This window comes from Orcinus orca, chromosome 4 (genome assembly GCF_937001465.1).
Source record: "Orcinus orca chromosome 4, mOrcOrc1.1, whole genome shotgun sequence".
In the NCBI taxonomy this organism is placed as follows: Eukaryota; Metazoa; Chordata; class Mammalia; order Artiodactyla; family Delphinidae; genus Orcinus; species Orcinus orca.
In genome coordinates, this window is record NC_064562.1 from 51,997,825 (window position 1) to 52,011,802 (window position 13,978).

A 13,978-nucleotide genomic window follows, 5' to 3' on the forward strand; every position below is an offset into this window, starting at 1 on the left:
CAAAGAGTTAGCTAAAAACATTGCTGCCACATTTTTTTTAAATATGAAAAACTTAGATATTTCCTAATAGAGCACATTTAAATCAATCATGATATATCCATTTATGAGAGAATGCCATACAGTTTGTTATAATTATATTTTAAAAGAATATTTAATGAAAACAAAGTATTGCTAAAAGAAATCAAAACTACAAATAGACATTTCATGCTTATGGATTGGAAGAATTAATGTTGTAAAAATATCCATACTATCAAAGCAATCTACAGATTCAATGAAATCTCTATCAATATCCCAATGGTTTTTTTGTTTTTTTTTTTTTTGCTGAAACAGAAAAAAAATCACCCTAAAATTCATATGGAATATCAAGGGACTCCTTATAGCCAAAACAATCTGGAAAAAGAACAAAGTTGGAGGTCTCACACTTTGATTTCAAAACATATTACAAAGCAACAGTAATAAAGACACTGTGGTATGGGCATAACAAGATGCAGAGAGACCAGTGGAAAAGAATAGAGCGCTCATATAGAAACCCTAATATATATGGCCAAATGATTTTCCACAAGGGTGCCAAAACTACATGATTGAGAAAAAAATCTCTTCGACAAATGGTGCGGAAAAATTGGATTTGCACTTGCAAAAGAATGAAGTTGAACCCTTACCTTACACCATATATTAAAATGAATTCAAAATGGATTAAAGATCTAAATCTATAAAACTCCTAGAAGAAAACATAGGGAATAAACTTCAGGACATTGGATTTGGCAATTTCTTGGAAATAACAAAGCATAGGTCACAGCAAAAATAGATATACAGGACTACATCAAGCTTAAACTACTGCACTTTAAAGGAAAAAACCAAGTGAAAAGGCAATCTATGGGATGGAAGAAAATATTTGCAAGTCATCTATCTAATAAGGGTTTAATATCTAGAATGTGTAAGGAACTTCTACAGCTCAACAAAAAATAACTTGATTAAAAATAATTGAATAGATGATTCAACAAGAGATATGTAAGTGGAAAGATATTCAACATCACTAATCATAAGAGAAATACAAATCAAAGCCACAATGAGATATCATCTCACACCTGTTAGGATGGCCACTACCAAAAGAACAGAAAATGAGTGTTGGCAAGGATATGGGGAAATTGGAATCCTTGTGCACTGCTGATGGGAATGCAAAATGGTACAGCCATTGTGAAAGATAGTATGAAGGTTTCTCAAAAATTTAAAAATAGAGTCACCATATGATCCAGCAATCTCACTTCTGCATATATGTCCAGGGAAATTCAAAGCAGAACCTCAAGGAGATATTTGCACACCCATGTTAACTGCAGCATTATTCACAATAGTCAAGAGGTAGAAGCAACCCAAATGTCCACTGACAGATGAATGGATAATGTGTGATACGTACATACAATACATACCTATATTACATATTATATAGTCTTACATTCCTGTCACATGCTACAACATGGATGAACATTGAGGACATTAGGCTAAGCAAAATAAGCAGTCACAAAAGGACAAATACTGTATGATTTCACTCATAGAATATTTAAAGTAATAAAAGTCATAGAAAAAGAAAGCAAAAAGGTAGAAGCTCACCAAAGGCTGAGGGTGGATCAGTGGGGAGGGGGCAGTATTTATGGGTTTCGAGTTTTAATTTTGCAAGATAAATTTCTAGAGATCTGTTATATAAAAGTAAATATACTTAACATTACTGAACTATACACTTAAAAATGGTTAAGATGGCCAATTTTATAAGTTTTTTGCCGCAATTTAAAAAGAATGATATAGAACCTATTCCTGATATATTAAGTGAAAAAGGAAAATAGGTGAATGGTATAGCAGACCATAATTGCTTATAAAATACCTTGTAAGCCTTATAAAATACTTCAGGGTAATACATCAAAACATCAACATTTATTAACTCTGTGGTCTAGGGCTATAGGTCTTCATTATTTCTTTTATCTGTAGTTTCTAAATGAACTTATGAAAATTTTTAAACACGATGAGGGGTCACAAAAACACAATGCTGGCCTTATGAATAGACATTAGTGTTCTTCATTGCCATTTTAGATCTAACATTTTTTTAATCACAACTATTTTTTTAACATCTTTATTGGAGTATAATTGCTTTACAATGGTGTGTTAGTTTCTGCTGTATAACAAAGTGAATCAGCTATACGTTAGATCTAACATTTTAAAGGCATGCTTCAACTACGTAGATCTGGCCAGAAGAGAAGCTCTATATCAGTACTGAAAATATGAAAAGATTCATTGGGGATGACTGAATTCTGAATAGTGACTTCTGCACAAAGGATCCATCACATAGCAGTTGTGCTCTATGCAGCCACTGAGGAATTAAAATTATGCTATTACTCCTCCCGACTCTGTGTTCATAATGAAACCAAAAAAACCTGGGAATATGGGTAAACTACTAATTCATTTTTAACTGTTTAGCCATCTCATAAAATTTGCCCAAAAAGTGCCTACTGCAAATCTGGAGGATGTTTTGCCACTGGCTGAAGGTGTTACCACAATCCTCTCCAAGTGCTGTGAGTCTGCCTCTGAGGACTGCATGGCTAAGGAGGTAAGAAAATCATCATCATCATGAGCCACATACTGAGTGGCAGACTTTCTCCTAAGCTGCTTTTTATATGCATCATCTCAATGAATCCTCATATGTATCCCATGAAATTTAAATATATTGTTAACTCAGTTTTACAGATGAGGAAACAGAAGATTAGCAAGGATTAATAATTTGAAGTCATACAACTAGCAAGTGGCAAAGTCCACACACAAGGACAAGATTCTGATTCCCAAGACCTTACTCTACCTACAGAGCCTAATGCAGATCTACTAGTCGTATATAGTTAAGTTTAAATTAAACAAGTTTAAACTTCAACTTTGGTAACACTAGCCACTTTTCAAATGCTCAGTATTGCACAGTACAGATAGAAATTATTTCATCATTCATCATCTGTTCTATTAGACAACACTACAACCCTTATTTAAAGTGTCTAATGTTTTTGTTATGTCTATTAAAATTTGATAGTCATCCAAATTTCTCACCTTTCATTTATATAATCCTTTCAAGTAGATACAGATTTGAACTGTTACTTAAATAAAGTCACTACGTGTCTGTGGACCTCTTTAGAGATAGATACTTTGTTTCCTGGCCTTTTTTCATTAAGGATACCTGTCTATGTCCATAGATGTTTTTCTATAACCTGACTTATAATGGCTAAGTGGGACTCTATGTATGTATTGCATATGCTGCATTAATCTACCTAGATATGCCATCTTTTTATTTAACCAGTCCCCTTTTATTGGACTTAGGTTGTTTCAGTTTAATATGTTAAGCAATGCTGCCCTTAATAGCCTTATAGCTAAATCTTCCCTTCACCCGTAATTATTTTCTGAGGGTAAATTCATGGAAATCAGATTGTATACTTTAAGGCTCTTAGTACACATTGACAAATTGCCCTCCGCAAATGTCCTACCAATGTACCTTGAAAGAGCATTCACACTGACTTTTGTAAGCCTTCCTTATTTTTAATTAGACTAACTAGGAAACTAACAATGCACAAACTCACAATTGCTTTTGTAGCTGCCTGAGTACACAGTAAAAATCTGTGACAACTTATCCACAAAGAATTCTAAGTTTAAGGACTGTTGTCAAGAAAGAACACCCATGGACATTTTTGTGTGCACTTACTTCATGCCAGCTGCCCAGAACCCCGACCTACCAGATGTCAAGTTGCCCACAAACAAAGATGTGTGTGATAAAGGAAACACCAAAGTTCTGGATCAGTAAGTAGGGTTGATCTAATTTGACAGTATTGATATTCACTAGCATTAAGTGACAAAGAAATTAAAATGGGAAGAAATAGTAAGCCTTTACCTGTTTTCCTCCAGCTAAGAACTAAAATAAACCATTGGTTGCGTATACTGAGTTGCATGAACTACGAGTACGTGCATACTTGAGGTGTAAAAATATTTCTTAACTAAGTCAACAGGCCCTAAAATCAATTACCAGTATTAGAGAGCAGGATTTAGACTGAATTTGGATTGAAACTAATTTACATTTGTCTAAGTACTCATTGTTTTTTTTTTTTTTGCGGTATGTGGGCCTCTCACTGCTGTGGCCTCTCCCGTTGTGGAGCACAGGCTCCGGACGCGCAGGCTCAGCGGCCATGGCTCACGGGCCCAGCCGCTCCGCGGCATGTGGGATCTTCCCAGACCGGGGCACGAACCCGTGTCCCCTGCATAGGCAGGCGGACTCTCAACCACTGCGCCACCAGGGAAGCCCCTCATTGTTTTTATAAATGCATAAACAATGGGATGAGACAATGGAAAAATTTACACAAACTACTTTCACAGAAAAGCTACCTAAGTTACTCACTTGATGCTTTATATAGGGTTCATTGTATTATAGTTGCATAAAGGACAGTTCCATAGGCATGTGAAGTAGATCTGTTTATATATAAATATATAAACAAATTTATATGTAGTACATACAGCATTTTACTTGAGTTAAATTAACTAGTTACAATAGCTTCAAAGCAACTGTTAATAGTTTGCATTCAAATGAGAATATTGATTTTAACTTCAAACCTGTTGATTTGGAGTCAATTTTAATTAAATCTTATTTTTAATTAAGAAGGCAGGTATTCTGCCTTAATAGATGTCAAATTTCAAAACATGACATGCCTACACAAATCTACCCATCGTTAAAGAGTGTTATCTCCTTTCTCTTTCATGCCAGGTATACGTTTGATCTAAGTAGGAAGACTCATATTCCAGAAGTATTCCTCAGTAAAATACTTGAGCCAACCCTGAAAAGCCTTGATGAATGCTGCCACTCTGAAGACTCTACTGCCTGTTTCAATGCTAAGGTACAATGTGCTATATTTTCTTTATCAACTTTGCCATAGATCAAGGGTTGGCAAACTGCAGCTCATAGGGCAAATCTGGCCTGGTGTCTGTGATCTAAGAATGGTCTTACATTTTTAAATGCCCTAAAAATAATAATATTATACATGAAAATTATATAAGACTCCAACATCAGTGTTCATAAAGTTTCATTGGCATATAGCTCTACTTATTGTTTATGGCTGTTTTGCCATGGTGGTAGTTGAGTAGGTACAGCAGAGACTGTATAGGACATACAAAGTTTAAAATATTTACAATCTGGTCTTACGTAGAAAATGTTAGCCAATATCTGATATAGATAATAAACACTCATCTTGATACATTGCATGGAGTTCTGATTTAACATCTCCCTGGACAGTGTTTCAAGACAAATAACTGTTTTCTTACAGGGTCCTCAATTGACGACAGAACTATCTTCTTTCATTGAAAAGGGACAAGAACTGTGTGCCGATTATTCAGAAAACACATTTACTGAGTACAAGAAAAAGTAAGGGACTTGTTCTGGTTGATTCCTCCAAATTTATCAATAATAGTAGCCCAGTACTGCTATTTGAAGAAGAGTTGAAGACTTTAGATGTGCTAAGCCCAAAAGGAAGGCATTTCTTTATAAATAAGTGTTAACACTAAAATAATAATAAGTTTTACTGGCTTCCTGGAAAATCTCTGTTGAGAAGATCATATCATTCTCAACTTGATTAATTTCTTAGATTCATTTGAAATCATTTTGAACAACACAGATCCAGCAAGCACAAATACAACCCCACAAAAAGACCTTTATAAAGAATCCCAAAAGGATGACACCTTCTTCAGTGACCCCCAGGAAGTCTACCTTAACAAAGCTCTAAAAGAAAAAAAGCTGTGAAATCCTTAAGTTCAAAATGGTTATTTCCCAGTTATCAGGAAATTACATAATTAATAGATCATGGAGGCGTTATAGAATGTTACAGATAATGCAAGATTAAGTTCTCTGCCAACAGTTTTGAACTCCAGGATGACACGGGGCAACTGAGTGATAATTTATATAATCTCAATACATTAAAAATGTTAATGCAGTCAAATTGACATTTTGAGTTTTGAAAGTAGAGAAGATGGAAACGATTGAGTCTAGGTATTTACAATCCCATACATGCCCTTTTTCTCCCTATCCTACCAGAGTTCCTTCTGGTCTGACTTGCTTTCCCTCCCAGCTGGAACCAATTCTTTTCAATAACGTTTTTATAAGCAGGCTAGTCACCCTCACCCTGTTGTCCTTTCCCTGTATCCATTTTACTAATCCCAAATCCAGATAAATTTGGGTCTCTACTACTTCCCAATCCCACTACTGAGTGGGCTGGCAAGTATTTCTTGGAGAAAGTCGTAAACCAGGCTGAGTCATAAACCATTATGAGGGTAGAGAGTTACCAAGATCATAGACCAATCAAACTGGGAGAGAATCAAGAGAATTCAGATCCTAGCACCGTCTTGAAAGGGAGCTAGAGAGTTAGTTAATAGTAGAGCTAAAAACAAGAGCCAAAGTTTCTAACCTTTTTTGTGTTTTCTAGTATAGCTAGTTGAGAAGTAGGCAAACTGAAGGGAAAATTACATAAAATCAGGGAGAATACATGAAAGTGACAAAGTCCTGTAAGGGAAGTATTCTTTGAGGAGTTTGAAATCTAGAACTTGAGAGAAGATGAAAGGTCAGGGAGACTAGAGGAGGAAGTCATCCATGCTGATTGATGCAGCTGAGCGAATGAAAGGGGAAAGGCGGGAATTCAAATTCAGCAACAGTTTGTATGTTTACTTTCATGATCTAAAGAGACAGGTTTCACTTTCTAATCTCAAATTGAGGCACTAAAAATCATTCTATAGATATTAAGTTTTCTTAAGAAGGGCAACTATATTTTCCTTTTTTGTTGCTAAAGATCTGAAGTGGCTATCATTTTGCACTAGACATGTTTATAAAACACATCTAGTAAAACTTTACATAAAATTGGCCTTTCAGACTGGCAGAGAGGCTAAGAGGAAAACTGCCTGATGCCACAGAGACAGAACTCGAAGAGCTGGCTGACAAGCGCTCAGACTTTGCGTCCAAGTGTTGTTCTATAAACTCACCTCCTCTCTACTGCAATTCAGAGGTAAGAAAATTTAACCCTCTACTTAATCACTGCATAGTATTAAGAACTTATATAGTAAGATTTACTCATTTGTTATTGATTGCCTGATGGAGAAATGTTTTGTTGGCCTTTTCAGATGCAGTAATCCATTTGTTTACATCCTCCATTTGACCCATTATTCTCCAGCAGTCATTTCAGAATGCTATATTAGAATAGTCAAAAAAGATAAAGAGAGCATTCCATTTCACTTTACAGCTAATTTGGAGGTATTAGTGACAATTCCAAGAATTTTGATGTCTCACCCATTCTATTTCTGCAGTATAGAGGCAGGGTTAAGAACAACTCTATGCCATACCAAAATAGTATCTTCCTTTGCTCATCTCTTTCTAAAGTTCATGATATTAAGTTGTATCCCTTTTGGCCAGATTTAACTATTGTTGGTTTTGTTGTCTATTGGGAAGGAAACATTTATGATCCATTTTGGACCCATCATTTTTGCTTTTACATAAAAGTAATTTAACTACAGTGTAAAAGTTAATACTACGGGGCTTCCCTGGTGGCGCAGTGGTTGAGAGTCCGCCTGCCGATGCAGGGGACACAGGTTCGTGCCCCGGTCCGGGAAGATCCCACATGGGCTGGGCCCATGAGCCATGGCCGCTGGGCATGTGCATCCGGAGCCTGTGCTCCGCAACGGGAGAGGCCACAACAGCGAGAGGCCCGCGTACCGCAAAAAAATGAATAAATAAAAAATAAAAAAAGAAAAGAAAAGAAATTTAAAAAAAAGTTAATACTACTTAGGCCAGTGATTTAATGCCAATCAGAAGTCCCTTTCTATAAGTTAAAGAATTTTTTCAAGAACTTACATGAATTTTTGTTCATCTAAACCATGAAAGCAACAAAGGCTGGTTTCATTTTATTATTCTATTATTTTTCTATTCTATTTCTATTACTATTCTATCAGAGCACATTTGATAATATCCTAAAACTTAATAAAAATCACAAAAGTTTGTGTGTCAGAAGAAAACCTTGAAGCTCATTTAGTGTACTTTTTCACTCAGTTAATCCCTTCCACAGGTCATTCAGCTTCCATTTAAATACAGTCAATTTATTTTCTCTTAGAGGTAGACTATTTTCACTGCCCAGTGGCTTCATTTATGAGAACATTTTTCTATAAACTAAACCATGAAATTCTCCTCATAATTTCTACTGAGTCTAGTCTGGCTTTCTCTACCAACTAGAAAATGTCTTTCTCTCTTCTCAGTAGAGGCTCTTTTATATTTGAAGTGGTTTTTGGAAAGTCAGACTGTGAAAAGCTGTTTGTGCCTTTGTTTTTGTTCTTTTAAGTTTGGGGTTATACGTACCAATTCTCTTAACATTTTAGTGAAGTTTTGTTTTTCACCGTATACTGCCAAACAAAGCCTTAAATTAACAAATCGAGCTACATCATATTGTTTGTCTTTCTTCTCTATACCCTTGAAGATTCTGATTTCTCCTCCAATTTCCATGTATACACTCCAATCCCAAACCTATTTGCCAACCTTGTTTGTAATAATTTGTAAAGTCAGAATTCCAGACGAAAAGGGTACAATAGAATAAAATCCTGTTCTTTAAATTCTGCTGAGAAATATATCATGTTCACCTTTCATTAAAATTCAAAACAAGTAAGATTCTAAACAAAAACTGAAAGACTTGGAGTATTAGGATATTTTGGTCATTATCGGCATTAAAACATTTAGCATAAGGCAACTAAATAGAACAGTTCCTTCCTGGACTACCAACTGGCTTTGGGTAATATAAATAGCTGCTTCGGCTGCCTTTTCCAGAAGGGGGGAAAAAGAAGTCACCTTACCTAAAAGGTGTTTTCTATCAGCAGAATTTGCTCTGACGGTCTCATGCAGTCATCAAGGAAAAAAAAAGCCTAAATCCTTTTCTTATATTCTGTCAAAATACCACTTTTGTAACCCATCTCTAGTCCCATCATCTGTTCATCCAGCTACACATTTTTTGACCTCATACGAGACAAACTGAGCTTTATGCACGAAGCACATGCTTCCTTCAAGCCTCTTGCTTTTCATTTCTTTAATCTGCTTTTCACTATATTTTTCATTATAACACATTGCCGTTTTAAAACTTTATTTTCAACAACCATGATGAGAAGGCAGTTTGGTAGTGTTCTATTTTCTTGCTTTATAACCAGTAAATTTATAGCAGTGCTGCTGCTGAGTAGCCAGACTTTCCGTAATAGCTAAAGAACAGTGAGAGGAATGGAGTTGAGAGACTCATCCCTCTGGTGTTCGTTAGCCTTTTTGATTGTCTTTCTACGTTAACCTCATTGTGAGGTAGGTGTGCTCACCTCTGCTTTCTGACTTCAATCTGCTAGAACAGCATTCACTTTAATTCTCAATGCTTAGTGTAAATATTTGTCCCATTTACCCTATAATTTGGATTATAACTTCTCATTGTTTATCATTTAATCTCCTCATCCAAATGCTTGACAGTTTCTTTTCCTTATAAGTAGTGCCCATCTACTACATTCACTCCAAGTCATTTATATCCAGGCATCCATTTCTGTCTGCCATTCTAAATATACTTGGCACAGTTGCTAGAAGAGTGGCAGAAGGGGCCTCTGAACCATACTAAATCAGTGTTTCATTACGTGGTCACCTACCCCTACCTACCCTCACCCTGATCTTGAAATGATCAGGAAATAGAACCATCAGTGTAATTTTCTTTTGGCTCTACCATGGCACTCAGGACTGGTCCATTTTTATATTCCGTAGAGGCCCACTGACTGTAGAAAAACTTACCGCTACAAAATTAGACTTGATTTTTATTTCTCTCCATCATTCAGGCAAGGCATCCCTGTTCATTCTTCTGAAAACTCATTACTATGCTATCCCTAAGATGTCCCAACAGATTTCCCAAAGTTTTCAGAAAGCCACTGTTATGTGAAGTTGATCATTAAAATTTCGAAGACAGTCAAATGCAAATAGCCAAGAGAAGCTGGGCAAAGAGGAGACTGACTCTTCCTCTCTCATCCCCTTCACCTCCTTCTCTCCCCTTTTCTTCTCTCTCATACTTCAGGAAAAATTGTTACATCTCTCAGTATAAGTAGATTTTATAATCCTCAGTGTCATAGCTAGCAATTATTAAACAATTTCTATTTCTTAAGCAGAATATTAATAGCTTTACATTTATAGAATGATCTAAAACAATTCTAAAAGTTAGGTAACATTATAATTCCCCTTTACACATGAGTTGAGTGAGATAAACAGAGATTATATAAGGAAAATCGTAAGTTTATTTAATGAGTCTGTTACTGTCACTCCATGTCATTGTCAGAATTCAGCCCGAATTTAGCTAATAATGACAAAGGCAAATTACCGATACCGGAAGACTATTAATTACTGACTGAAAATCCAAAATTATTGTTAAAATAGCAAAAATGATACCAGGTCAGTAGTATCACTCTGAATTCCATTCATCCCACTTCCTTGGAATCTTCTTTCATTAGTTACACTCTTTTGTTTCAACAATACCTTCTTAATGATTCTAATTTAAAGTTACTTATCTCCTGATCTTAAAAAACTAAAATACTTTAGACACTACTCCCTAGCTACTTTTCTCCTTCCCTTACAGCCAAGATTCTTGAAAGAACAGTATATACTCTCATTCCTTACACCTCTTATTAATTCCTCTACCCTTTGCAGTATGGCTTCTGACGCTACCATACCACTAATGGCAAAGTCACACTGAAATCTTCTTGCTAAATCTAATAAACATTTTTCAGTCCTTATCTTACCAGCCTTCTCTGCAAAACACTTGATACCCACAATTATTTTTCTTCTTGAAACAATTGTCATCTGCATTATCATATTCTACCTTTTTCCTTCTGACTCTTCCCTTCTTACTCTCTTTAGTATTGTCTTCCTCTCTACCTATCCCTTAAGTTTCCATGTTTTCCAGAGTTTTTCCTTGATCTTCTTCACTTTTCATGACATGACATTTTCCCTGAGTGTTCTCATCCATGGACATGACTTCAATCTTCAAACCTCTACCTCTAGCCAGAATCTCTCCCCTCAGCACCAACATTTTTATCCAACTGTCCATGGGGGCTCTCTTGTCCCACAAGAAATTCAAACTCAACATGCCCAAAGTCTTTCCCGTAAAACCCCCTCTTATTTCCTAAATGTATAAATATTATCGTCATTCACATTGTCTAAAATGGAATCCTTGACTTCTATATACATTCAACTAAATTCCAAATCCTATCAATTCTAACTCTTCAATATCTCTCAGTAGATACCTTCTTCTACATTATCAGTACTCTTAGGCAATCTTTGCCGGGGTTACACCCTTGGTCTCCCATCTCCAGTCTTCCTCCAGTGCCTCACACCCAATTCCATCTCTATACTGAGGTCAAAATAACCTTTGCAAAGCACAAAATGGTTAATACATTCTAATTGCTCTCTGTTGCTTCTAAATTGAAGTCCAATTTTCTTTTTTAATCAAAGAATTTGGACCCTTGGTTTCCTCTCCAAACTGATCATTACTTCTTGCTCCTCTTGTGTTGGTTCTCCTGAACTACTTGCAATTTTTCAAGTACATTAAAGTTGCTCTTACCTCAGGGTTTTGCACCTAATGACTCATCCTAGATTGCCCTATTCGCACCCTATAACGTGGCTCAATCTTTCATCAAGATTCTGGATTCAGTTTAGACACCACCTCCTCTGGGAATGCTTCCCTGGCACCCAAGCTGTTATGCTTTAACATTCAGTGCACACCCAATAATTAGCGCCTATTAACTATTGTCATTTTTTCCTCGTCTCTTTTCCTGGAATACTGTAAACTCTTCAAGAGCAGGGACACTGTAAAACTAATTAAGGATGTGAAGGATGGTCAATTAAAAGTTCAATATAAAACTGCATTTTGACAAGAATCCTTTCCTCTAAACAAGGTTCAAAAAAATGTTATACCTTTTTTTTTTTGTTATACCTTTTGAAATGACCTACTAGTCTACAAACAAAACACTCCATGATTTAAATAATTTTTTTCATTTCAGATTGATGCTGTAATGAATACCCTACAGTCCTGATGCATGTGTACTGTCTTAGGTAAGTACAGTTTTTAAAGGCAGCAAAGAACCCAGCTTTGTACAATGTATCTTTAAAATCATAATGGGAAGGAGACTATTTGTCCAAATTATTCTAACAATTATTTAAAGTCATTTTATGAGACTATTTTATGAGATGAGGATATTAAGCATATGGAAAAGTCAAGGAGCTTACGCAAGTATATATGACCAACTTCTGACAAATTTAGGACTAGAATTCAGATCCTCAGCCTGGTACTATATCCATCTTAACCTCACATCTAAGATAATGACAGTATAGAGATCATTTCAGGTATTTTAATGCATTCAATAGAAAAAACTGAGTTCAAAGACAGAGACCATCAAGTCTTAAAGATAACATGGCAGGATTCTCAGAAGGAAAGCGGCATTCCTCAAATTAAAGCAACACTGTTGAAATAGTACCACTTCCTTCTTTCAGATATTACATTTTCACCCATTAAGAAATGCCTGATAAAGATATTAAAAGTATAAAATAATTTCGATAGAACTCCATACTTTAAACTGAAAGTGATCTCAACTGTGCACATTTCTACAAAAATATTCTTTCTAGATTTAATTGTATTCATTTTAAAGATATTGCTTCTGGGCTTCCCTGGTGGCGCAGTGGTTGAGAGACCGCCTGCCGATGCAGGGGACATGGGTTCGTGCCCCGGTCCGGGAAGATCCCACATGCCGCGGAGCGGCTGGGCCCGTGAGCCACGGCCGCTGAGCCTGCGCGTCCGGAGCCTCTGCTCCGCAACGGGAGAGGCCACAACAGTGAGAGGCCCGCGTACCGCAACAACAACAACAAAATATATTGCTTCTGAAATTTAAAAAAATGATTTAAAAAAGTGGTTTTGGCTTATCTCAGATCTTAAACAGGCTTTTCAATGATGTAAAATTTTAACTTTGCTGATTTACTGGTATCTTTTCCTAAAATGATATGAAAGCAAAAGCCTTTGACTAATGAAATTCAAGCTTCCAACCATCAACAATATGAATCATTAGAAACAGCAAAAGAAAATTAACATTCTGAGAGGAACTGCAATGGAGATGATCAAGGAAACTCATTTTTGGAATCACCCAATCTGGATTAGAAACCCCTCTCCGTCTACCTTTATAAACTTAAATTATACTACCTAGAGCTCAGTTCCCTTTTCTGTAAGAAGAAAATTGTAATATCTACTTCTCAGCATTGTTGTAATGATTAAGTGAAACGATTATGCATATAAAATTCCTAGAAAATAATAGCAGTAATACTAGCAAAGTTCTTACTGCTGCCGCTTCTACTACTGATACAACTGTTGACTAAAGAAAAACATACAACCTGAAAGTTGTGAGTTATGTTTTATTTGGGGACCTTACTGAAGACTATAGCCCAGGAGACAGCCTCTCAGATAGCTCTGAGGAGGTAAAGGAGGAGCCAGGATATATGTGGTTTTTTTGCTGAAAAAACAAACATGAAGTTGAACATCAAAGATTATTGCTAATCACAAAGAACAGACATCTCAAGTTAATGATTTTAGTTCTTTTCTATTATATGGGAAGGTGCAAGAATCTGGGGTCGTTGAAATTATTGCTTTAGATATGCATGGGGCCAGAATCCAGAGCACGGCAAGTTTCCTGTTTTTCTCCATCCTGAATTCCCCTCAGGGCATCCTGAATTCCCCTCAGGGCACACTGTCAGGACAGCTGCAGTGTCTGACGGCAGGCAACATTCTTTGTCTGCAATATGAATCTAAACTAAAACAAGTTTCCCTGCCTATATATTCTTGTGCTTTTGCACATGAATATTGTGTCTTAAAGGGAAAGTAAGTTCACTGAACTATTTCTG

General features: G+C 36.1%; 1 protein-coding gene and 1 long non-coding RNA gene across 2 annotated transcripts in view; both read left to right on the top strand.

Moving 5' to 3' along the window:
- LOC125964348 (uncharacterized) overlaps nucleotides 1–13,978 on the top strand; it is a 725,473-nt gene that overhangs the window by 107,626 nt on the left and 603,869 nt on the right. The window lies entirely within an intron of this gene.
- GC (GC vitamin D binding protein) overlaps nucleotides 1–13,978 on the top strand; it is a 38,799-nt gene that overhangs the window by 22,380 nt on the left and 2,441 nt on the right. The window contains exons 7-12 of the mRNA XM_004283566.3: nucleotides 2,464–2,593; nucleotides 3,614–3,816; nucleotides 4,772–4,901; nucleotides 5,328–5,425; nucleotides 6,920–7,052; nucleotides 12,094–12,145. Of these exons, the coding sequence (XP_004283614.1) occupies nucleotides 2,464–2,593; nucleotides 3,614–3,816; nucleotides 4,772–4,901; nucleotides 5,328–5,425; nucleotides 6,920–7,052; nucleotides 12,094–12,126 (727 nt within the window). The 3' untranslated portion in view covers nucleotides 12,127–12,145. The remainder of the gene's footprint in view (nucleotides 1–2,463; nucleotides 2,594–3,613; nucleotides 3,817–4,771; nucleotides 4,902–5,327; nucleotides 5,426–6,919; nucleotides 7,053–12,093; nucleotides 12,146–13,978) is intronic.